Below are 27,703 nucleotides of genomic sequence, written 5' to 3'. Positions count from 1 at the left end.
CTTGATCAGTCATTATATTCCATTGTAGATAAGCATGCTTGCTTTTTGCAGTGGCCTAGTAGTGCACCTTTGGAAGTATCCCTGCTTTCAATGTTCCCAGGTTGATATCTGAGAAATTGGGCCCCAGTCCTTAAAGTGGTTGTCAACTTTGGGAAACCCTTTCTTATTCAGCCATGAAAGCTCAGTGGCTCCTTGTGTTGGAGGACTTAATCTGTCCCCAACCCTTCAATAGAGTTTTATACAAGGTCATCCATAGAGCACTGTTCAAATGCATAGGACAGCTTGCATTGTGCAGTGAATGTGCATAAACCTTCGCTACAATACAGGTAAAGAGAGAAGGGGAGGGGCTATTAAAAAGGTATAGTCTTAAAGAGGACAACCCTTTAACTGCTGAATAAAAAATGCATTTTTCACTATGAAAACAAATGTATACAAATAATATTGTATTTACAAGCTTGTTCTGTGTACGTGTGTATGCCTTTCGTAAACATGGTGCATATGCTATCGATGCAGAGCTGGATGTATCTAGGGCTGAAATACGCTATTGTTGAGCCGTAAAGTACTCCTAAGTTGCATTCTACTCTACATTATGTCTTGTGTGCATATTATCAAACCAAACTTCACTTTCATGCATATACAAGAAGGAAGATAATATCTGCTGTATTATATGATGCTTAAAAGCAAATGCATATTTCACATTTACTAGTAGACATTATATAATACAGTACATCTAACCTTCCTTCTTGCGTATGCAGGAAACTGGAAAACAAATGTTTACAAATTTTTATTGTGCTAAAGACTTGGGGCCTGATTCATTAAGGATCTTAACTTGAGAAACTTCTTATTTCAGTCTTCTGGACAAAGCCATGTTACAATGCAAGGGGTGCAAATTAGCATTCTGTTTTGCACATAAGTTAAATACTGACCTTTTTTTATGTAGCACACAAATACTTGATAGCTTATTTGTACACTGAAATTTAAAGTTGATATTTGTGTGTTACATGAAAAAACAGTCAGTATTTAACTTATGTGCAAAACAGAATGCTAATTTTCACCCCTTGCAATGTAACATGGTTTTGTCCAGGAGACTGAAATAAGAAGTTTCTGAAGTTAAGATCCTTAATGAATCAGGCCCCTGGTTCTGTATATATGAATGTGGGTGTAAGTGCGCCTGACATAAACCTGGTGCCATTGCTACAGATGTAGAGCTGGATGCACCTTGAGATGGGCATATTGCCTGAAATACGCTATTTTTTCAGCTACATTTTTACCCCATAAATTCTGCTCAAGTTCCCTTTAACTATGGACCAGTTGAAGAACACAGTAGTTTGTGTTGCCTGAAGGAGGTCAAATATGAGAAAGTAGAAAAAAAGTATGTCAGTTGTTGAGTTGGAAACATATGTATGTATGTATGTATGTATGTATGTATGTATGTAACTATTCAACTATGAGAGTCTAGTAATTGAATAGTTACATAGTTGTTTAGGTCTAAAAAATACACATATATTTCATGTTTAACCTTTCATCCTCAAAATCCCTAGTTGATTCAGAGGAAAGGAAAAATCCCTATTAATCATTCCTATTAATAAATCCAATTTTCTTGAGGAGAGAAGAAATTCCATCCTAACCTTGTACTGCAATCAGACAATTTCCTGGATCAATATACTATATTGAGTTGTTAATGACAATCCCTGGATCAATATACTCTATTGAGTTGTTAATGAGTAGCCTTTTATATTATGTTTGTTAGGAAAATGTACAATACTTTCTTAAATTTTTCTATAATCTCTTCCAATACCAATTTTTGTGGGAGTATAGTCCACAGTAGCACTGATCTTACGGTAAAGGACCCTCTTTTTCTAGTTGTAAATTAAATTTATTTTCTTTCCGCCACAAGGTGTGTCGTTATGTTCTCTGGTGGGACCTTAACCTGAAAAGGTTGCCACAGAAGTTTTGTAATGATACATTAACATATATATTCACAGGGTTGCAGCACAAGTGCTGGTTAAGCTTTGGGGGAGAATTTTTTTTTTAAAAATGATAAAAAATAAATTATACACAAGAAGATGATGATCATCATCAGAATGGATCTTGCACCAGGGAGAAACCCGCCACAACAGGTACAACTCCTTGAGACAAATTTGGGGCTACTTTTACCACAGCTTAATTCGTAATGAGCTAATATATATTAACATTAAAACCACTGACAAGTGAAGTGAATAACATTGATTATCTCCTTACATTGATACCTGTCCAGGAATGGGCTATATTAGGCGGCAAGTGAATAATCAGTTCTTGAAGTTGATGTATGTGTTGGAAGCAGGAAAAATGGGCAAGCGTATGGATCTGAGCGACTTTGACAAGGGCCTATTTGTGATGGCTAGACGACTGGGTCAGAGCATCTCTTAAATGGCAGGTCTTGTGGGGTGCTCCTAGCATGCAGTGATTAGTACCTATCAAAAGTGGTCCAAGAAGGACTACCAGTGAACAAGGACAGGTAATGGGAGCTCAAGGCTCATTGATGCCCGTGTTAAAACAAAGGCTAGCCCATCTGGTCCAATCCCACATAAGAGTTACTGTAGCACAAATCGCTGAAAAAGTTAATGGCTATGATAGAAAGGTGTCAGAACACACAGTGCATCACAGCTTGCTGTGTATAGGGCTGCATAACCACAGACCAGACAGAGTGCCCATGCTGACCCCTGTCCACCACCAAAAGCGCCTAGATTTGGCACATGCCAGAACTTGACAAGGGAGCAATTGAAGAAGGTGGCCTTGTCTGATGAATTATGTTTTCTTTTACATCATGTGGATGGCGCAGTACATGTGTTTACCTGAGGAAGATCCACCAGGATGCACTATGGGAAGAAAGTAAGTCGGTGGATACAGTGTGATGCTTTGGGCAATGTTCTGCTGGGAAACTTTGGGTCTTGGCATTCATGTGCAGGTTAGTTTGACACGTACCACCAACTTAAAACATTGTTATAGACCAAGTACACCCCTTCATGGCAACGGTATTCCCTGATGACAGTGGCATCTTTTAGCAGCATAATGTGCCCTGCCACATTAAGAAAGTTGTTCAGGAACTTTTTGAGGAACAAGACAAGAGTTCATGTTGTTGATTTGGCCTACAAATTTCCCAGATCTCAATCCGATTGAGCATCTGTAGGATGTCCTGAAAAAAGAGTCAGAGCCATGGAAGCCCCACCTTGCAACTTACAGGACTTAAAGAAACTGCTAATGTCTTGGTGTCAGATACTAGAGGATACCTCCAGAGGTCTTGAGGAGTCCACCATGCTTCGCCGGGTCAGAGCTGTCAGTTATGGATGTGAATGCAGTCCTTTTTGGTGCACCAGCGCATGCAAAGGACACTTACTACAGTGTCCGTGTTTGGGGAGTTACTGGTGCATGGAAAAGGTGTTTTGCTGTAGATATTTTACAGTAGGGGCATGCCAAACTTGAGACTGCACACAGCCACGTCCAAATCAAGCTAACGACCATCAAAGTAATCTGTTTTTCTGCCGTATCTCTTGCACCCTCCCAACGACTTTAACTCTTGTGCTGTCAGACAAGTGCTGGTAGTTGCAAAATCAGGGGGAAAAAAAGATGGGGTCCCCCAGATTGTATGATAACCAGCACTAGGCATGCCAGCCGGAGCCGATGGCACCATAACAGGTGAATCCGCAGCAGGGGGTCACAATGCCATGATGCCAACCAGCCCCAGGCTGTACAGCTGAGTAAACCTAGAGGAGGGGGGGGCTGCACATTTTTTTTCGGACCCCAACTCCCTAGGGGATCAAACTACATTGCTGAAAGCCCCCCAAGCTCAGGGGCAGGCTGGGCTGGGGATCAGGGAGCATCTGTCCCCTGGGCCAGTTCCATAGTGGGTTACCTTGATCTGGGTCACAGGGCCATCTGCAATTTTTTTTCTTTAAAATGTTTCTAAAAGGCTGCTGATTGACTCTTGCCCCCCAGGCGAAAATTTTCCAGCCCTTCCCTGCCCAAGCTGGGCCCATAGTGGTCTACCTTTAAAGTGTTCCTAATACGCTGCCCCCTAGGGTAAAGTCCTCCCCTGCTATCCACTTAGAATGCACCAATCCTATTTACTTGTCACATACAGCTGTAAGGTATTCAGTATAACAGAAAGACAGGGGGAAGTCACTATCTGAGTTAAATATGCAGAGATAAGAATGGCAGTAGGAGGCATTGCTGTTAGCCCTACTGCTCATGCGTGACAGCTCCATTTCGGCAAGTTTAAACATGTTGTAGAAACAAATATGTTGTGAAGAGCTAATCAACATTTCTGAGCAATGCTCTTTCTTCAACTGAACTTACCTCCCAGTATCTGTATCTATGTCTGCTTTAGATTTCTTTTTGTATATTAAAATGAACAGTGTACTGTGGCTTGGTCTCCCGTTCACACTACAGTTAATAACCAGTGCTGCAGTACCAAGAAGGTTCATGATTGGCACTGCGGCATCTTAAGTGTTGATTTTTGCTCAGTTCAGCTCTATGCGCCTGTTGTGAAAGTAAAATAAAAGTGTGCATAATGCTTAATTTTAAATGTGAAATGTATGATCGGTGACGAGCCTCGGTACATGGAAGGGGGTGGGGGTTGGTGAGGGTCTTGGCAACTGGAAACCCTTCCTAAGTGCACGGCTGGCATTGTCTACAGTGGGATCTATTGATGAATAGCTCTAACATGGCATGGAGAGATATACTATTATGGTAAAGGCTATTTGGAAGCTCCTTCTACAAAGAGGTTAAATTAAAACATTGACAGGCAGGTGTACTGGAGTTATTGCCACACTTCACCAATCTCAGTAAATCACATTTTCAATTATGCCATTATAACACATTAATCTCTGTATATGCTCTGATGCATTAATCTCAACCACTTAATTACTCAACCACCACATATGTATTTCTTACAACTTCCCATCATCAATCAATCCTTCCACACTGAAATACCATCCTACTCATGATTCAGTTCAAATATGAGTGAATTAAGATGCACTCAAACTAATTGCAACATATATCTGTGAACATTTACTCATATTTGTGTCTTTGCAATGCAGGTATAGACTCTGTTATATATGCTTTGGACTTCCTTTTCTAGATTTTCAGAAATTTGGAGCACAATGATTACAATACATCAAATTACACTGAAAAAGCCCACCTGTTGTTCCCAACACTGACCCATGCACTCTCCTCGTATCAGTGACTGTAGAAAGGGACATTTGGTGATCATGACAGTATGTAGGAGGAAAAAAAAATAATTTTTGCCCCTGATTTTCAGATTTGTTTGAATAACAGGTTTCCAGATGAAATATCTCATACCTGTACGTTCTATCCTCTATTCCTGTGACAACTTGAAAAAAGATTATTTGCGCTAGCTAATATATTTTCTACTTATCCACACATTTCTATACAGTAACATTCACCATAACAATTCTCTATGAGCATCGAAAAACAGCCTATTTGATATGTACCTCTTCTATTTAAATATCAGATTAAGAAAAGAATTTCCCATAATAACTAGTCCCTCTATAACTTTCTTCTCCACAGTAGGTATGTCTGGTTTATTTTTATATATTTTTTTAAAATGTACTGATTTTTTTTCCATCCTTTTGTATTTGCTTGTATGTAGATAGTTGGAAATCCCTCATTAAATGCCAAGCATTGTTTCAAATTATTCCTTAAATGCAGATTTTATTCATTATCCAAATTATTTACTAATTATTATTATTATTAATATTATTATTATTATTATTATTATTATTATTATTATTATTAATAATAATAATAATTTATTATCTTTATCTGTATATCACATTCTTTGGGCCAAGCAAATTCTCTGGTCTACTGATGTCAGATTCTACTACCTAGGTCTTGTCAGTCGCAGAAAGATGATTAAAAAGGCTTGGACTGACCCACAAAGCTATTTGATACTTTGGTAACAATCCTGAAAAAAGTACCTCAATCACCATCGTCTTCTCTATTAGCATCTGCCATCATGTCCTATTGCATTTCCATTTGTACCCCTCATCCCCACCTTCAGGTTGACCCAGCTATTGCTGTCATACTTCAGATGCATTAGATAGACATACTGCCCTCAAGACAGGAAAATCAACTGTCTCTGGTAGCACTCACCTACTACATATACTGCCCACCATGCAACACCAATCTTACTGTGCCCACTTCTGGCTAAGCCCTAGAAGAACTCGACATTATGAATAAAACCCCTAAGGATCTACAGACTTTGTTCTGAAATTACTTTGCTGTGATATACCACCAAGTTCATTCATAGAACTTAATCCTAATCAAAAAGTTAAAAAACAAATTTCCACAGTGAAACAACCAAGATCAGGTTACATCTTTCACACTTCAATAGCCTGGCAGTTTTTTTCTTTTAACCAGGTACAACAAACTCTACTATTTATTTTTCCATAACATGATTAGGAAGCAAGTAAAACAACTGATGACATATGTAAAACCTCTACCGTTAGGACTTAAATAAATACCTAAAATAACCAATGTGTTTATTATTAATAAAGAGGAAGAAACAATCACTTTATTAACTTGTAGCAGTACAGAACCAGAGCTAGTGAAAGTGACTAGCAATTGCCCAATGTGACAGGGATAATCTTTACAAGCTGAAGACTGTTAGATTCATAACCAAAGCAAACCAGTGATCTCATAGCAATCATAACTGACATGCACTTCTTAGCTCTTGACATTTTTGTCCTGTATATGATCCGGTCATTGCAGTGGCCTAACAATATTGCTTAAATTACCTGTAAAGCTTGGAATGAGAAATAGACTATCCAACATAACAATGAACAGAGTTTTTATCTTCTTGCTTCATATATATTACATTTAAATTTTGTAGTTCAGTTGTCATGCAAACAATTAAAATAGTAAATTCATTACAAAATGACAATTGGTACATAAAAATATATTACATATTGCTCACCTGGTGTAAAATTATATTGTGCAGAAAACCCAAGAGATTCTAGTTCTCCGTCAGCAAAAAATTTAATCCACAAGAATCTTCCACTTGATTTTATAAAAGGAGGATTTTGTTGTCCACAGTAGCGCCCAATAATTGGAGAAAAGCCAAAGGGTCCATCTCTTACTTCAATATGGTCAAATTTACACTCCCATGAAGATTCTATGGCATATTTGTCATCAAAATGGAGTTCAATGCATTGTCTGGGGGCCGCTGCAAATGAAATATAAGTCACGTTATTATTATTTAAGTTATTCTAAATAATTCATTCATTGTCAATACTGGTCTAAGGAAATATGTCAATAAACAATGTTTTATACAGCACTTTCAAAAGTTGAAATGACTGCATCTGTCCTCCAGTGAAATGATTTTGAAACATCACAGTAATGTGCTCTATTAACTTGGAAAACATTCTGGGCCTGATTCATTAAATCGAACATACGTACATACATATTCAACTACAAGCGATCTGAAGGAACGTCTCTTGTTTAATATGGGTCTAGGTACGCCGTGCATATACAGCACTTGTGGTATTTAGACAGACACAATATACTGGATGCATACAATACATTTGTGGAATATAAACTCCCAGGAGAACACAGAGAAAAAAGGATTCAGTTATTGTCACCTGTTAATAATATAGGCATTAATAAGAAAACATTAAGTTTTGGGTTTTTTTTCATTTTATTTTCAATTAACTACATTTATCAGGATGTTATAAATGTCTATTGTCCATAAAATGTATTTTTACACTTGCTTTTGATTACAAACATGTTATAGTATGCATATGTGACCATCATCACTATCACTTGGCACTTACACCTGACCTGTAGAATGCCTCATTACTCCTCAGTTGCAAAATGGAAACTCTGAACCATATATGGCCACTCAAAAGGTTGTGGGTACTTTGACTGCATAAAGGTATTGGTTACTTATCATTAGCGATACAAAGCAAACTTCATTTTGCAAGTGATACGGCTTGAATCGGATGAATGTGCATGCACTTGTCCTTGGCACTCCCTTACTGTACAATGCCTATTGTGTGTTTGCCCCTTCCCTCCGACTTTTAAATGATAGGCAGACGAAAGTGTCATTTGCGTTTGGACTTGAATTGCATGCATTTGCGTTCGCTGGCAGGTTCTGCTTTTATTTCGCCATTATGTGGAATGGCATCTTGCACTGTATTTGTAAATTTGTGTTTTAAGGAATTTGTAATCTATAAATAGAGCTGGAATGATGGTGGGTTATTCATGATTCTACTGTGTGGTGTAGTTAGGGTAGAACAGAAAAAGGCCAGATTCCGCAGTCTAGATGCGCAAAATCTCATGGCCAAATGCAGAAGGAGGCATTATTATTATTATTGTTGTTATTTTTATTATTATTATTATTATTATTATTACTATTATTATTATTAATAATAATAATAATAATAATAATAATAATAATAACGTATCATAATAACAAATATCAAAATACATTATTGCACAATTCTCTGTCTATGTTATATTTTAGTAGATAAGACAAACAGAAAAGTATAGAAAGTACAGTTTATTTTTTGAAATAAGAATAATAAATAATATGTCTTTTCCATATGGAATGGATATGTGTATAAATGTCAAGATGTCAATGTCAAGAATGGATATGTGTATAAAAAAATATCAATCTTGTAAATGATGTATATCATTATATATCAGTTCATACTATACCTCAGGCTATGTATGCATATGAAACACAGCTATAAGATTGAAATGCTATTATTATAATAGTTGCTCTAGAAATGAATAAAGTTGTGTAAAAATAATTTCTAAATTACCTTTTAAGGCAGAAAAGTCTGTTTCGCAGAGATGCAAAGTTCTGACGTTACATACTTTAAATTCCAATTTTGCTTCTCTATTCCATAAAATGTCCATTTCACACTGTATTTGTAAATTCGCATTTTGCTGAATTTATACTCTATGACTAGAGCTCGGACAGTGATGGCCAATTAATATTGCTGTGTGATATGGTTGGGGTAGGACTGGGAACAATCCTGCCCTATCAAAATGTGTAAAAGGTTGCAGCCAAATGTAGAATGATGCAAATATTTTCTTGAAAACTTATAACATTTTTGCTCATCTCTTAGTTGCTCTCTTCTGTTCTATCTGAATTAATTTTCTGTACAACTTTATTTTTGAATCACTGTGAACCATATTGGCAAATACTGTAAACATAATGTACAATATTTTAAATTCAAAAGCTATTACTTCCTCCAATCAAAATAGTTTAATTGAATATATTTTACACTAATGATAGAAGACAGGTAACCAGGAAACACACTGCCATTCATTAACCTGTCAGCTCATAATTGCATTACCATTAGTGCTGACCTAGTACAGTAGTGCACAGACAGGGGTTCAAATCAAAGCTATTTTATTAAAATTAGGTCTGGAAAGCTGACTTATGCTGCAAAGCACATATACAAAAAGGTTGGCAGCCTGGACTAAGACACTAATAATCAGAAGCACACCAGGCCTTCTGGCTTGTGTGCTTCTGACTGCCAGTCCTGGCTTCAGGAGGACAGACACAACCCATAAGTTTGCTCATAGTTTGTAAAATAAAACTCTATCTAGCAAATGCACCCCCAAGCAAATGCAAATTATTTGTTTTAATTTAACTTTTCAATTTTTTTACCAAAATGTTGCATGGTCTAGCTTCATTATACAGTGTCTGCACATCCACACAGAAAGGAATGCTGCTGTACTGCAAATTCTTTTGCATGTTGGTGAGAAAACAGGTGCACTCATGCTCCTAAATCACACTGAAATACTACTCACATCAGACAGTGCAAACTTTTGCACCATTGCAGAAGCTGTCTTATTGGCCTAGAAATCCAAGCTATTACTTATAAAACTGATTCTCTACCTAATGCCACAAAGAGCATTACTGCCATGGGTTTGCACATTTACCCTTTTATAAATACTATTTTGTTTCTACAACTTTTACCGAAGTATCTTAATGTGTAGCAAAAAAAGAAAACAAAAATATTTTTTATTGCAGTATCGTGTCAGCCAGAAAAATCTATGTGATGTTGAATACTTTTGTGTCAAAAAAGACAAAAATATTATAGGAGTGATACCTTTATTGGCTAACCAAAATAAGTTTTTATATTTGCTAGCTTTCAGAGCACAGAGGCCCCTTTATCAGGCAAGTTTACAAATGAATGACTGAGAAAAGGGCACAACATTTAAGAGATGTTACATCAAGCAATTTGTACAGTGGAGGAGCGATACATCATTAAGATAAGCTAGAGTAATAAAATGGAGGTTTTCGTTAAGGATGGAAGAGTGAAAGTCCTAGGATTTTAGAGATCTGGAATCACTTTGCTGTAGGGTGTGAGGTGTGTCCATGTAGTGGGTCATAAATCCAGGTGTTATGTTGAGTCCTTGAGTTAATGACTGGAATATTCTTATCAGCTTGAATTCCCAGACTTTTCTCTCCCTGTCATTTTTATGAAAACCTTTCAGTATAAAGACTTTTAAATCTGTCATACTGTGTACTGGTCCAGAGAAGTGTTTACCCACAGGGGTGTCCAGAATCTTGTTTATTGTGTGTCTGTGTAGATTCATCCTGGATTGCAGTTTCTACTAGGTCTCTCCAATGTAGACTCCCTCAGGGCACCGTGTACACCACATTGGAGGATGTACATGAGAATGTGTTAGTGATTTTATAGTCCCGTTGTGTGTTGGGTATGTGGACTGTGTTTGTTGGTAGGACATGGGTGCAGGCTTTGCATTTTTTGTCTTTGCAAGGGAAGGTGCCAGTCTCTGATGGTGATGAGAGGGCACTTCTAACGAGGAGATTTCTTAAGTTCGGAGGTTGTTTGTATGAAAGGAGAGGTAAATCTGGGAATATTTCCTTCAGTCGATTGTCTTTCTGAAATATGGGCTGAAGATCAGCAGCGATTTTCCCCAAGATGTTCATGTGGGGATTGTAAGAGACCACTGGGGGAACCCTGCTGTTATTCTCCTTCTGTTTGTTTTCCAGGAGGCTACTCCTTGGGATTCTTGTGGCTCTGTGGATGTGTTCATCTATAACTATTGGACCGTATCCTTGTTGTAGCAATGTATTCCTCAGTGATAGCAGGTGTTGTTTTCTGTCTTCACTGTCTGAACAAATCTGAATATATCTCAGAGCTTGGCTGTATATGATGGACTTCTTTATGTGTCCTGGGTGAAAGCTGTTCCATCTCAGATATGCTGGGCGGCCTGTAGGTTTATGATAGACTGATGTTTGTATAGTATTGTTTTTATTGTATAGGGTCATGTCAAGGAAATGTATCTCAGATCGTGAGTAGTTAAGAGTGAGTCTGATGGTTGGGTGAAACTTGTTGAAGTTTTTATGGAAAGTCAGCAGCTCATCTTCAGAGCCAGTCCAGATTAGTAGCAAATCCTCAATATAACGGTAGTATGATAAAGTTTTCATTGTGCAAGTTGATAAGAATTCCTCATCTAGTTAAGCCATGAAAAGATTAGCATACTGAGGTGACATCTTACTATCCATGGCACTTACCATACACTTCCATACAGGAAGAAGTAGTGAGGTGGCAGTAATTGGCAGAGCAGAGGAGGTGGCAAGGAGTGTGGGTAGAAATGAGGTTGGAGATGTAAGGAGGGATTCGTTGAGAGCTTTGTATATCAGGATGAGGAGTTTAAATTTAATTCAGTAGGCTACAGGGAGCCAATGTAGTGACTGACAAAGAGAGACAGCAGAGACAGAGAAGTGGAAGAGAAAAATAAGTTGACAGCAAAATTGAGGATAGACTTAAGAGGGGCAAGGAGGGAGTCGGGTAGGCCAGAAAGAAGGAGCTCTCAGTATTCAAGGCAAGAGATTACGAGGCAGTGAATAAGGGTTTTGGTGGCTTACATGGTGAAAAAGGGCTGGATCTTGTGAATAATTTGAGGAGAGGGAGGAGGCGAAGATGACCCTTAGACAGAGGACTAGAGGGACACAAATTAGGGTATTGTTATTAACAGAAAAAGAGATGGGGGAACCCTGTAGGATGGGAATGTTTATTTCAGTTTTGGAAATACTGAGTTTAAGAATGCACTGGGACATCCAAGATGAGATGGGCGATAGACAGCAGGAGAAATAAGACATAAGGGACGGGGAGAGGTCAGGGGATGAAGAAAGATTTGTGTGTCATTAGCATGCAGGTGGTACTGGAGGCTAAAGGACCAGATGAGGTCACCAACAAAATAGGTGTAAAGGGAGAAGTACAGGGGGCCAAGAACAGATTCTTGGGGAACTCTGATGGGAATGGAAAGAGGGGGGAATGTGTAGACAGGTGTATAGACTGAAAATCAGCGGTTGGTGGGGTAAGAGGAAAACCAGTAGAGGACAGTGTTACAAAGATCTATAGATATTAACTTAAGGTTAATATTATCATACATCTATCTTTTGTTATTTCCATTGGATATATTAAAAGGGAAATATAAACAATACATGTATTTTCATGTAAAGTGCTGATGGCCTGTTTACTTACTAATTTATTTAAGGCCATGACCGTTGTGCATATGAAAAGCTCTGCAACCCTTGGACAATTTTCAAATCTGTCTGTTCACTATACCTTTTAAGTTAATTTATATTTTGCAGGAGCACATCTGCCATTTTGATTATGCATCTTTGCACTTGGATAACTCGTGCACCTTTAAGACTCACTTGCAAAACTGCAGTACTTGTGTAATATACAGATGTACTATGAACTTGTTCAATGAAAGCGTGCACCAATGTATTCACAAACTCATAAAATATGCATAAATGGGCATATATACAGATGGCACAGAGTTTAATGGATGGTATGTCCTGGCTATAACATTATTTGCAATAAACTCAAATTCCTTTACATGTTCTAAACTAATCTTTAGCCATGGTGCACTACTTATTGCAATAAACTCTGCTCCATCCATGTGCTATACTGCAGAAGTCTTCTGTATATAATTGACCACCAACAGCTTTTTTATGAAAATTAGATTGTTTTTAGAGAAAAGTTCATTAGGTGCCAAGGGTCTTATGGAGCTTATAAATGTTATTTATGTACATACAGTAATAAAGTAGTCATTAATACAATAAATGCATCTATGTCTACTTCTTCTCCAGGCTTTATTCACTGTCTTCTTTCAGCCCCACTATTGGTCCAAACTCAATTTTTTCCAAACTCTTACATGAATACAGTGATTAATGGTATTCTAAAAAACATATCTTCTCCAGTAATATACTGCCCCGTGTCTAACCTCTTTCCATCTAAACATCTTAAAACTTGGTTTAGACATATAAATCTCAATATATTTTCCCTGCCAATCCCACTTTAAAATCATTCCTAGAGATGAGCGACATTTTCAACATTTTCCTCTTAGCTCTATTCATAGACTATGATTTCTGCGAATTTGTGAATTTCCAAATACAATGCAGAATGATCATTTGATAGAATGGTGAAGCAAAAGTGGAACTGATAGTTGTAGCACCAGAAGTTTAACACTCTTGATCTGCCTCGAAATTGTATCAAATTCATTGCCATTCTTACTAAACTATCTAATATAATGCCTTGCATGACAATTTTTTATTAGTAGTAGTATCCTTTATTTATATGCAGCAACATACTCTGGTGGTGCTATCCAATCAGAAAAAAACAATTTGAACATAAATAACAAAACAGTAACAAAAAAATACACAGAAGATGAGAAGTCACTACTCTCTAGTGTAGGATGGTAATAACAGGGCCATACACAAACTCATAGCAAGCATGTTTTACAGACAGTGCTTTTTGAGGTGAGATGGTCTTTGACTGCAAAATAAGCTCACAAACATTGACACAGAGACAAACTCTGAGCTTGTTTGTTCTAAAGAATACTTCCTTAAGTTGGTATTTGTGCCATCTTCTCAAGTGCTGTTTCAGTACCTATTCATTATCTCTTGTCCTCTCTTTGCTTTATCAGTGGGCATGTTCTTAGGATCAGTGCCTGGGTCCCCAAGTATTATTAATGTTTATTTCTCCTCTTAGTAAATTAAACAGCAGTTGGACTGTCAATATTATCTCTATGTTGTTGACAGACAATTGTATACTTTCTTATTTGCACTGTCACAATATATTCTAATATCACAGTATGTTATTTCTCCTGTCTCCTGTCTCTCCCTTAATGCCCTCCTTATTCTTTCTGTTCCCACCGTCCACTAAATTAGCTGACATTTCCATTTCTAATAATGATAACAACATCACTCTGACAACACAAGACCTCACTTTCAATTTTGCTTTGTTCTTTGCATTCAAACACTCTCAATGTCTTTTGGCTTATACGTTAAAAACATCTGTCATATTTGTCCTTAATTTACCAAAGACACTACAGAAATACCAAAACCACATACTCATCATCATCTGCTTTGTAAATTATAATGCTATGCTAACTGGTCAACCCACCATTAAACTGGCAATGCCTCAATCATTTATTTTAGTTTTAAATAATTTCTAGAAAGCGAAAATCTGTTAATAAATGTACTGTTGCTTGTTTCCTCCAGGACTTGTTCAGAAGTCTGTTTTTCCTGTATAAACCCCTTAACATTATTTCAGCTGCTTATATCTTCTTTCTTGTTTTTATACCTTTAAGGGACAGTTTGTGGGTTTGATTTTGTGGACAAGAGAGTGAGTGGCCCAGAAGCTTGCAATGCAGACACTAGTGTAGCAGATAAGCAGTGGAAAATATGTGTGGCTGATATCACCAAGGCTCAGAGGGGTGTGAAGCTCTCCACTTGTTGTTCAGTTCTATAGCTGCAGTGCACACCAGATGTGTTGGTGGCACAACATGAAAAAGAAAGTGTAAAACGCGTTATCAATATCAATTTCAAACTGTCCTAAATTGTATTTAAAAAATGTTTACATTGACTTAAATACCTAAATTGTCTATTAAGTTGCAATGTTGGTGCAGTAATATAACTTAACAGGAAAAGTGTAAATCGAGACATCAGGCTCCAATGTGCTATAAAGCAAAGAATATATGAAACCTATAGATATATCTGTTAATAGTAGCGACTAAGCTGGAGTGGTGGCAAGAAATGTTCCCTGACCTGTATGAATGTGACATCTGGCAATGTTGTGCCACATTGCAGAGCTTGTATTGATAACTGACAACTATTATATTAATGTATACCATAAATAACTTAATAGGTAATCTGTGGCACTGATAGTGACTATAACCTGACAGAAAAAATGTGCACTTGGAAGCATCAGACATCACTCTATTATTTGTCATAGGCTACATAGTAAAACATTGTATTCTTTCATGCTTTTTTGTCACCTGCTAGTTCAACCTCAATGATGTCTTCTGTGTTGCCCCTACATCCTGGACTGATCTTCCACGTTTTTTCAGATTCTCCCTAAACTTAGAAGGTTCATAATGCACCTATTCAGGGAAATTTCATATTCTATTTCTAACTGGTCCTCTTGTCCAGTTGTACAACTCCACCCATTTTGTGAATATATGAATGGGCCCTTTAAATCTGTACAAATCTACCTATTCATCTGCCACACAAATGCACAGTAGCACACTCTGTTTCTTGCAAGAAAAAAAAACACTCTGCACCTACTTTTGCAGGTCCAGCCTATTAACACTTTTAGATTGTACACTTGAATGTCTTACTTAAAGTGGCCGAAATAAATAATACATTCACAGAATTGCATTTTACCATAAAAAGTGTATCTGGAAAGTGCAGAAGGTGTCCCACTGGAAAGGCCCACTCCCCATTACCTGTGTAGATCTGAAAAAAAAAGTCCCTTTGTAAAGAGATAAAGGTGACCCTCTACTAAGTAAGTATTATTCCTATAAATTTGATCTCGCTAACATTTTAATATCATCTGAAGTGTCTTGTCCCACAAGAAAAATCTAATTTTACACTTTGGTTGCCATTTCAGGTACAGTGTGTTTAATCAGCATTCAATAATACTTACCTTGGCAGATTGCTTAAAGTTTGATCTTTTAAACAGTTAGCTGCTGGCAACAATAACTCTTCTACACTATTTATCCTAACACCTCTCTTTTCTGGTTCAAGAAAAGGCTGATGCTTCCATGTTGCATGAGAACACTCACGGTTATCTGCCAGCTTAGACTAGCTATGTGTAGCCCAGTGTTTTTTATTAGCATCATTGTCACTGATAGAAACAAAATCAGGGCACTTGTTCCCCATGTTCAGTGGTAGCTGCTGCAACCATGGAGGTATTGTAGATCACAAGCAGGAACAGAGATGACAACAACAATGACTGGTGGCAACAATGACAGAACTCACAGGATCAAGCAGCTGAATTAGATGGTATGCAGTTCTTCTAAATAACTTTGTCCTTGGTATGATGACAATCCTCAAAACTACTATGTTATTTCCCAAAGCCTTCACAAATGTTTAACTGCTTTCTATTTGTGAGATGATGATTAAATAGGAGTCAATACACTGGGCCTGATTCATTAAGTAAGGTAAAAAAAAGGAGTACATTTTCTCCTGGAAAAACCATGCAAGAGGTGAAAATTTGTTTATTATTTTGCACGTGAATTAGAACTGGCTGTTTTTTCATGTAGCACACAAATACTTGATAGCTCTATATATTTATTCTGAAATTTAAAGTTGATCTAGGACATGCCCTTAAATTTACCTCAAAGTTACTCCTTTTTTTTGCTTTAATTTCCTTAATGAATCAGACCCACTAAGCAATGTGATTGTAACCCTGAATGGTGGGTGGTCTGTTTTTAAGGCATGACGTCTGGCCACATTCCATCAAGGGGAGGAAAGGGAGGACACATGCCTTTATCAGGGCCATCTTTTCCATTGGGCATGATAGGCAGCTGCCCGAGGGCCCCACGGGCAAGGAGCCCCATAAGCATGGCTCTTAATGAGAATAAATAATCCTGCAAAAGAAAAATCCTGCAAAAAAAACCTTCACGGATCACTGAGTAAGTACATCTATCTATCTCTATCTCTATATATCTATATCTATATCTGTATCTGTATACATCTACATATCTATATCTATATCTAGGGGCCCTGGTGCACTGCTTTGCCCGGGGGCCCATAATGTTGTTAAGATGGCCCTGACCTTTATGGGACCTCCTACTAAGGGATTCTTATTGGGTAGCACGGGGGCTAAGTGGTTAGCACTTCTGCCTCACAGCGCTGGGGTCATTAGTTTAATTCCTGTCCATGGCCTTATCTGTGTGGAGTTTGTATGTTCTCCTTGTGTCTGCGTGGGTTTCCTCCGGGTGCTTCGGTTTCCTCCCACACTCCAAAAACATACTAGTAGGTTAATTGGCCATTATCAAAATTGACCCTAGTCTGTGTGTGTATTAGGGAATTTAGACTGTAAGCTCCAATAGGCCTGATGTGAATGAGTTCTCTGTACAGCGCTGCGGAATCAGTGGCGCTATATAAATAAATGGTGATGATGATGATGATAATTGGTGATACTATTGATGCTTTGGATCAGTCTATCTAACCCACTATTGACAGCCTATATGACATAAAATAGGGCCTGGCATAAAATGTCTTTATGTATTTGCTTGGATTATATAATTTTCTGTATTAAAATACAGGTATTACATGATACTTTGAGGAATTAAGTAGAGGACATCTTGCTTCTCCTTATCAGTCCCTATTCTCCATATTGTATATCTTATTGGATATTTTTCATCGATATATAGCCAGCATATGTGCATTATTATTGGTTACTGAGTCATACTAAATAGTATTATACACTTTTATGTAAGGAGCTTTGTGTGTTATTGTAGCTGGTACAAGAACCCTACTGTTGAGTGAATGCATTGCTTACAAAGGCAATTACATTATTAACATTTCGTTGTATTAACACTGATAAGTTATATTCTTGAAATTTTGTATCTATATTTCAATAGCTATAATAGTTACGTTTTAACAAGTTTTTATCATTTCAATATTGATTTGAAATGTAATTAGCAGTTATGCAAATCTTTTTATTAGACAGTATTCAGCAAGGCCTGTGCCAATATTCCCAGCTCCTCTCAACAGAAGATGTAAACCTTGTACACAGCACCATTTTGTCCTGCAGATCTATTCACTTCTTGTATAAACAGCTGTGTTTGTGCAAAATAACTGACTCATTTTCTATAGTCACTCTAACTTCTGCAGAAATACTGTGAATGTATGTATACTTACTCAATCAAAATTAAAGGCTTATGAAACAGTCATCTTTTCAAAAGCAATACTATTTTATCTGCTTATTTGAGTTGTCTGTCTTGAACGCTAAACAAAATTCTCTGACCTTTCAACAAAAGCAAACTCAACACTCTTACACATATAGAGATAAAAGCAATAATGTTTCACTTGTTAATTTCATAAAAAGGAATACCTTGCATGCACACAGTTAGTCTGTTTTTTAAATCAGATATTTACTCCTAAACAGCTATATTGAAATGGTAGGGTACAGTCCCAAATCAAAAATTTTACTAATTTGCTCCAATATGTTTAATTGGCTGCTCTCTCTGCTCTCTGTTTTCAGTACTCAGCAAGACACTAAGGGGCACATTTATCAATATCCGCAAAAAAATAAAAATAGTTTTCAATCCTTATCGCATTGATATCAAATTTATATAAAAAAAACAACACAGGAACAGCAGTTCCGATAAACTGCTATTCTTGTGGAAAAAAAAGTTACTTATTACTCGATCTTCGTAATACGATCCTGGGTGGCTTCTTCCTTCCTCCTGCCTCCAGGCATCCAAACAGCAGTGACCCGAAGGACCTGGGTCATGTGACAGGGCTGCACATGCGCTGTAAAGCTCTGCTCTTCGGAGCAGAGCTTTACAGTGCTGAAAACAATCAGAAATGGTAATGTACGCCAGATGGACTTAGATTTGCGGCTATTCCCCGAAAACGTCCGTTTTCGGGGGATTTGCAGCAAAAAATTGATTGATAAATATGCCCCTAAGAACAGTAACTATAAGAGTAACATATATGTATTTATCACCGCCCTGAAAATGCTGCAAAAGTTGCTGTCTGCAAATAAACAGAAATCTAGTACAAAAGCATTGTGCAGATTCTAACTATTTGACAGGAGCACATACGCTGTCATACACTTCCCTAGGAATCCAGTACTGAGGCTTATATTGCTGCTAGTAGAACTGATCAATATCAAAGACGTGTGTTTTTTTTTTTTACATTGTTCATTTTAAATATGGTAGCATTCAGAAATGAACATATTTATTCTGAGAAAGTAGAGCAATTTATAAATCAATCATTAGTCTAATTTGCTATTTAAAATTGCCATATATGCATTAATTGAACATCTTATTATAAATAGGTATGCACAGAATACAAACAAATAGTGCATCAATGCAAAAACTCTTTGTAACTTATTTTCAGCAAGATGTAAGTAAACAAATAATTTCTGTATTCATGACTATTTCCATTAGTCAATTCATAATTTATTATTTATTTTTTAATTAAATATGCAAAATAACTGTACTTCAGAATTGATGTATTACTTATTAACTGCATGATACCATAAAAAATATTACAATTATTCTATATATAATCGCAAAATTTCTGGGACTTAATATCATGTGTACTGTGAATATCTGATCTAAGGAATATGATTATTATGCTCTGCATGTAAAATATTATTCTACATTCATGTTAACAGATGTGCAAGTTAGATAGAGGTTGTTTTACTGTTGCGTGTGTTTGATCTAGTTGATCCTTATGAACTTCAAACATGAAGCTTTTGCATTTTTAAGCCTCAATATGTGCTAAACTTGGTACATAAGCTATTGTTTTAATGTTTTGAGTTCATTACAAATTTTTCAAGAAATATTAACAAACTACCTGTAAACAATTCTATACATATTGGTAAATAATCAATTCCTAACTTCAAGAAAATTTTATTCACTGCCCCATGTCACGGGTCAAATACCCAGTGTATAATGCATTGAAAAGGCTGAATTGTAAATGGCTTTTATTTCCAAAATGACATCTGCCTTAAATGAGTTACTCATTTGCAAATTTGTAGAAGATGATAGGTTAAATTTCTACATAACTCTTTTAATTTTATTTAGTGAGGATAAATATCTGTAGAACCCTTTCCCTAGTTGTATATGCATTTCATGTTTAGCCATAAATTGTAATAAATATTTAAAGAATGACAGATCGCACAATGCTCGTTAGAAATATGAAAGGAGAGAGCACATGGAACATTTCCAATGAGTCCTTTCACACAAAGTTTCATAAATATACAGTATAAGTGTCACAGTGCTGATTGCTCCCAGGAGAGAACCACTTGACTGGGGTAGCTATCACAGACACACCACATACGTACGATCAACCAAGCCAGTTAGTCCCCTTTAGATGGATCGTAAGTTACAACAGAAGATGATGAGCTGGAGAAAGCAAAATTGTGAGGAATAAAACCAAAGTTGATGGTCTGGAGAACAGAGAATTATCAGGGACAAAGCCAAAGTCAATAAACAGGCAAGACAATACAAAACCATTTGAAGCACCAGCAGAGAAACAAAATTCCAACTTTGCTCTTGCAAAGATTGGCAATCATAAGGGTCTTATAATTTCTACATGCAGGTGAAGTCTCTTAGTCCTAATTGACTTAACCTTTAGCAAATTGCTGATTGTAGTAAGTGAAAAGGATGTGCAGTTGTCAGTGTTGACTGTGAAGTACCACTTGTCATCTGTAGCTGGTATTGCACCTGATCCTCACATTTTACAGTTGTCAGTGTTGATAATGTCATCTGTCATCAGTAGTTGGTATGTGGTGGATCCTCACAATCAGTTACCTGATTTACTGACAACAGTTTGTGAACCTGAATGAACCACTGGAGTCATGCTGTGTCATGTCAGGCAGATATCTTTGGTGAAAAACAACAGAGTTATAGACATACAAAGTCAACCATATATATGCTAATTTTAGGTTGACATATAAGAGAATGCAAACGCAAATGTGGTATAGAGAGGACAGTGCAGGCACAGTCACAGGTTGCCACGATTGTAATAGGCCGTCCAGAATGAATACTACTCTACTCAGGCAGCATTTAAAATATCTAGGAATCAGAGGTTGCAAGTTGAGATATTTCAATTGAGGATTGCACCAGTCTAGACCTCAAGGGCCACGTATAGGTCTTATTTTGTGGTTGTCATAAATAAATAGCATGTAAGGCAAACACATCTATACCAATGACTGTTATGGATATGAATCAAAAAAAGGAAAAGGTTGCCACAAATTTATATCTAAACCTTAAGGACTGAAGACATGCAGCCTTATTCAAAACAGACGTTTATCAATTCCAGTATAAACTTCCATCAAGTTTCTCTCTGTTTAGTTTCACCATCTAACATGTATCCCATCAGTCATTAAGATATACTTAAGGCTCCCATTTTTGGAAGAAAAGACTGGAAGACTTGAAGTTTGCTCAGTTCACAAAAGTAATTTCTTGCTTCCTTTAACGAAGCCCAAAACAAGCTCAGCAGAGGTGAAAATAAGCCTCAGCATCGAATGGGTTAAGGAGAAGAAAACAAGCCTAGTGGTAAACACTAGCCTAATACAAGATACCAATTTAGTAACATAACACCTACCATGTTAGCTAAACCAGCTCCCTCACAACTGGTTTCTGCCACACTCCATCAATAAGGTATTTTTACTAGTGGGGGTTCACCTTTCATTTAGTTGCCTTTCACAATGGTGTCCAAATATACCTTCAACATCCAACAGAGTCCAGGGCTTTCTTCCAAGCCATGTTTTTGCCTGAATTCTCTATACTTGAACCAAATACCATCCTCTCCAGAAAAGTCAAGATCTTCATTTGATTCCCTGAGGGGGATAAGGATCAGACATTGGACACTAAAATGCTCCAAGGCTCATATATTCATTTATACCAGGAACCATCTTTGGGATGAGGTGATATTAATTCTTCCTGTAAGATGTAGAGAGCCCCTGACTGCCATAATGACTATATCATAACCACCACAGATATGGCTTAATGTCACACCTAGGAAATGTCCATAAACAGAATGTTTCCCTGATATGAGCACGTTATAAACACTATGGGCCTGAGTAATCTTAAAGTCCAATGTGAGCATAGCTTGCATATGAAACAATTGGATGTAACTTACACACACGTCCAACCGAATTCAAGTATAAATCGATCTCAAGAAACTATGCAATTTTAATATGGGTATAAATGTACTTGCCATATGCAGACAGACAGAACAGATTGCAGGATACATACATGCATATGGGCAACATAAAGTCCTGCCAGAATGCATACCAAAAGAATATATATTAAATAATAAGCAACTGTTAATACTATATCCATTAATAAAAATATATTTAAAAAAATATATTTATATTTGCATACATGAAATACATAAATCAGCATGTTTCTAATGCATACGTTACATAAAAAGCATTTCTAGAGTTTCTCTTGCTTGCAAACACATGTCCTGGCATGCCTATATGTTAGTCATCGCTATCAGTCACAATTTACACCTGCCCTGAAACTGGTGCAAGTGATACAGCTAAAGAACACACACCTAAGATATGTCCCGAGCTTGAATGCATGGTTTCAACCTCAGCACGGCCTTACTGTACATTGCCTACGTGCGTCCACCCCTTACCTCCCCTGTTCCATCCTTCAAATAGTAGACAGTCGGAAGTGTCAATGCATTCGACATGAATTGCATTCACTGGTATGAGGTCCATTTCTGAGTATGCTAAGGGCAATTTCACCTAAGATACGGTACGCAAAGGCACTTACATACGGAGACTAAGTGGGCCCTATAGGACTGAACATAGATAAACAGCTTGATCAGGCACCATTGCCATGAGTGACAACTGTGCCTGGTACCACTAGCTGTGTTGGACTCACATGCAAGAGTATGCAAATGGACGGGGATATTGCTGCAGGCTCTATTGCGTTCTCTTCAAATAGCTACAGCACAATATTTGTTTAAGAAAAGATGCATCTCTCTATGAACATATTTCCTCTAATTAATTTAATCTACTACTCAGAAATCTAGGAAAATAAACATTACCGTAAACATTCTAGTGACAAGAATACACACTGTCCTCGGTAAATGGAGCCACATGGGGTATCTGGGCAAACTCAGACACAATGGAAATCTAGATATTCTGTAGAATTTTGGCAACCAATAAATATCAATTAAACAATGTTGCCTTATGTTTCTTAATACTGTTTTATCTTCAGTAAAAGACCCTTAGTTCATCCCAAGCTTGATTCAAGAGCTACAGTCATCTAAGCACATATTAGGCAGCCATTTTGTTGTTTATGCCAATATTCATGGAGCCTATTACTTTATGAAAAACCAGATAGTTTGAAAACTGTGCATCATAAATTTCCTCACTTATGTTGCTGTTTATTGTGTTCTCATTCAGGCCATAAACTGGTTTTAATATTATGTACCATGTATAAATATAAAATAAAAAATAAAGCATTGCTATTGTCATCCAATTTCTTTACACTAAGGAAGATGTGCTATATTAGAGGACAGGAATGGGGAGGGCACAACGGTTAAGGAACAAGTGGCAGCTCAGGTAAAACACACAAAAACAAAGTAGGTGTAATGTATGTTTAGTGAGGGGATTTATATGTTGGGCCTGTGTCATACTTTGTGCTGGGGTAGTCTCAGAGGTCTTAATACAGGCTGTGGTATCCATCATGTTTTACTGTAATTACTTTCTACAGTTTGCAAAATTATATTATACAACAGTCTATGAAGATTATCATTAAAGACTGGTCAACAAAAAATAATTAAGGGTCTTGACATATCTCTTTGGATAGCACTCAAGTTGATAGAAGGGTCTGCATTGAATCTACTATGAACATGTTACTATTCAAGGCTAATACTTCAGATAGCCTTCTGTTTGTGATTTCCACAAAAGTTTATAGACTTGGCCTATAGTAGGTAACAGAATTAATCTCTTATCCAGTAGACATATTGTAATTTAAAATGGTTAATAGTCCCTTCAGAGATGAGAGACTGAAAATATTTGAAGAACTAAAACACTCTCTCCTAAGTCCTAGTACTACTTATCTATTAATATTTCACTGAAGCGCACAAAGACTTAACAACACGGGAAAATTTACTTGAATGTTGACATAAATCCATATTTCAATGAGCTGATATGAACTTGTGAAATATAGTGAAAATATTTAGAGTTTAATTACATGTCCAACAGTAACCTAAACTCAACATTGTTTACTTCTCTTTGAGAACTGCTCAACATACTGTACTGTTTTTACATTCATGTTGAGTGGATGGCTGTAGTAAATTACTACAGGTTACTTAAAAGTTATAAATAAATGAATCAGAGAGTACTTTATAAAGTTTTAAATTTGCTTTTTTGGCTAATATGGATCAATAAAATCATATTCTCCACCATATAAAAAATATTGTTTCAATTCAAACAAATCATAATTGTATTTTATAAGATATAATACTGTTTCATAAAAATTGATGGCAAATATTTCTAACAGTGATAAACTGTAATTTACCTTCTATTATGTAAACACACTCCCTGTCAGGAGGGTATTTGTTGGGGTAATTGGGGGAGGTAAAAATTCCTCCATCTGAATTTTTTGTCCAAGATCCACACTGCATTGATTTCTGTCCTTCTGAAGTGGTTGGTTTCTCTGGAAAAAAAACAATAAAAATCATTTTGAAAATAAAACTGATATGTTTCCTTAAACTGATTCATTTTATAAAACAAATTCACTTTATAGTAATATGAAAATACCTTTGTGGGAAGCACTTACCTCCTACTTTTTTTGTTGCCGAAAACACATGCAGAATAATTAGACTTGTTACAACTGCAATAAAAGAAGATACTTTGTCGTTTAGAGGCATTTCTTAAAGTCGTCATTCTGAATTGTACAAGCTCTTTACAGCATTGCAGATTATTTACATAGACAGTCTGTTTTATAGTAGATGCAGAAATCATTTCATTTTCTAGATACTCAAAATACACACAAAATTATCATGAACTGCTCTGTATCACACAAGCCACGTTTGAGGATATAGAGTGTGTCTGATATGTCAGACAATGCGTTATGTCTCACTGACTCTGTCACAAGATAAGGTGATGTGTGCTCTGCTTAACTCCTAGCACACTGAGGTAGCTATAACAATGAATAACCAATTTAAAATTAAAGAAAGAAAACCTATTTCACTCTTACTAGCCAAATATATTAAAGCCAAAATAGACAGGACTTTGATGAAGCCTTTTTCAAAATTTCAATAAAAGTATTAATTGCTCTAAAAAAATGCGAATAAGAAAATAGCTTAAAATAAATCTTCCTTATAAAGACCCAGTACTCTGTACAATTACATCTTATTAGATTGCAATAAATGTTTTTCTGTATGTTCTAGGATTTTTAGTTAAAGTGAAATATAAAAGGATTGAGAGAAAAAAAGCAATGATTATTAGACAGAACACACAAACAGCAGCATCAAAAGACCAATATATTGACACACAGACTGAGCTGTCCTTGGTTCTTAATGAGTTATGGAAATGAACCTCCTTAATATACACACGTTAAAGGGCCTCTGAATATTTAATGTAGTGAAACTGACTGTCATAGCAATTTTAATGCAGTTCTATACAAACACAACAGCACTGTGATGAAACACACTACTAGCTGTCATTTTCCATCAAACCCAGACGATGCAAGTGTTCTATATGAAGCCTCATGTGCTGTGAAACAAATGCATGTGGTATACCACAGTGTCATAAAGCGCTTTATCATATTAAAAATCACTTTGCTGTGTACAGCATTTACTAATCACTGCAGGAGAAAAGGACACTGTTATACCTCCATTCACCACAGCATCATCACCCCCACTTCACATCGCTAGCATATGGAAGGAGTTCTGCTACATCTCCAGAATGTCAATGTATGCTCAGTAAAATGTACAGTAGAAGCTTTTATTTTCATCACCTTTGTGCTTAGTCTTTTTTCCAATATTAATATTCGATAAGATCATAAAATCAGACCAGCATGCTTGGCAATGTGCTTGCCTGGCTGAAAGCTATTAAACCGCATCAAGTATAGCATTAAAAGAAACAGACAGAAGTAGTGTGCAGCAAGCTGCAGCTGGAGACATACTCACTGTGAAACAAACTGCGCCCATGGACCATGTCTGTTCCTTACACAAGGGGCTTCGATCTCCACTAATTCCATTTAGATACGGGAGGACTTCCAGTGCGGGGGAATAGGATGGATTAGAAAAATAAATACAAGCCAACACAGCAGGAATTGCCACTTTCTCTTTAAACTGCTCAAGTAATCACCATGATCACATATAGAAATAAATGTATATAAGCACTGCATTCAAGCACTAGACCCCATCTCCAATCCAGATCCCTAGAGCTCTGCAACAGATCGCCATGGACTGACGGCAGGTCATTTCTCCATAACCACAGTGAATGTGGAGGATAATGAGGAATAATAAGAATACAAAAGTAACTAATGCAGGGAATCTAATCATTATTTTCAGATAAGAACAAAGCCAGATCGAAGCCTTCACCCGGTTTACATAGCAGCGTTTCCAGGGTCTTTCCATGCATTGAAAGGATTAATGGGTCCGTCATCTGCTCCCTCCGGTCGCTCCACCTTTGCAATCTTCTGAAGGGAAGCTTTACAAAAATAGGGATTTAATAATATTTCTGCGATGAAATCCGCATTAAAACAGCAAAATCCCTTAGTATGGAGCAAATCCAAATGCTCTGTTTGTAGCATAGTATCAAGCATCAAACAATTGTGAATACAGCAGACACAGACCCCTTTCTTGAAGAAAATACGACCACCAATCCAGAAATACCAATATATCAATGCTATCCCTTATAAGCAGAACGCGATCAGTTCTCTACACCAGGCACACAGCCTGTGCAATAGAAGCATTCATCCGGAGCTTCAGCTTTAGCTTTTCTCCAACTCCCTTAATATTCACAGCACAATAAAACTTTAGTAGTTAATCCCATAGCCACATGTTATTCTGTTCCCTCTCAGCAATCCAATGTACACATAGACCGTGCCATTATGCTGTCATTGAGATACTCACAGAATAAAAAGTCACCATCCATTCTATTACTTCTTAAATATAAGATGCGCCGTGGGAGAAAATGTACCTTAAAGAAAACATTTATGAGTTGAAGAAATTGTAGATTGCATTAGACATCCAAAACTGACGTGTATATCCTTTTGGTGATGGTTGCCTCTCGCAGGGGTCAGCTTCACTTTCCATTAGGAGTCCACCTTCTTAAACCCCCTTCCAAGTAGAGCGGCAAATAGTATAATGCAGCCAAGCACAGAGGGGCGCTGCAACCTCCTTTACAATATGCACCAGACTTTTCCTGTGAATCACCAATGCTGCAACCCAAAGCACTCAGCAACACAAGACCGAGAGCCAACGCAAAGGCTTTGCATATTATTGGAAGAGGGAGGGGGGTGAGGTGTAGTGAGGTCTGTCTTTATTTGACTCACTATCTGCAGAAAGATTAGCTGTTGCACGCAGTTTCTGACTCTAAGTAAAATATATATTTTTTTTGTAGACAAAATAAAACAAACAAACCTGTTATTGAGCAAAATTTATATTGCAGTACACCTTTTGCAGTCATTGCACTGT

General features: G+C 36.9%; 1 protein-coding gene across 3 annotated transcripts in view; it reads right to left on the bottom strand.

Annotated features, from left to right (window-relative positions):
* NETO1 (neuropilin and tolloid like 1) overlaps window positions 1–27,450 on the bottom strand; it is a 106,922-nt gene extending 79,472 nt beyond the window's left edge. For all 3 annotated transcript variants that reach the window (XM_075213238.1, XM_075213239.1, XM_075213240.1), the window contains exons 1-4: window positions 26,189–27,450; window positions 24,835–24,888; window positions 24,574–24,711; window positions 6,977–7,225 (exon numbers count right to left, since the gene is read on the bottom strand). In XM_075213238.1, the coding sequence (XP_075069339.1) occupies window positions 6,977–7,225; window positions 24,574–24,711; window positions 24,835–24,888; window positions 26,189–26,216 (469 nt within the window). In that variant the 5' untranslated portion in view covers window positions 26,217–27,450. The remainder of the gene's footprint in view (window positions 1–6,976; window positions 7,226–24,573; window positions 24,712–24,834; window positions 24,889–26,188) is intronic.
* Window positions 27,451–27,703: the final 253 nt, after the last annotated feature.

This window comes from Mixophyes fleayi, chromosome 5, assembly GCF_038048845.1.
Source record: "Mixophyes fleayi isolate aMixFle1 chromosome 5, aMixFle1.hap1, whole genome shotgun sequence".
In the NCBI taxonomy this organism is placed as follows: Eukaryota; Metazoa; Chordata; class Amphibia; order Anura; family Limnodynastidae; genus Mixophyes; species Mixophyes fleayi.
Note: the sequence above shows the minus strand (reverse complement) of the source record. Positions and strands in the feature narration are given on the sequence as shown.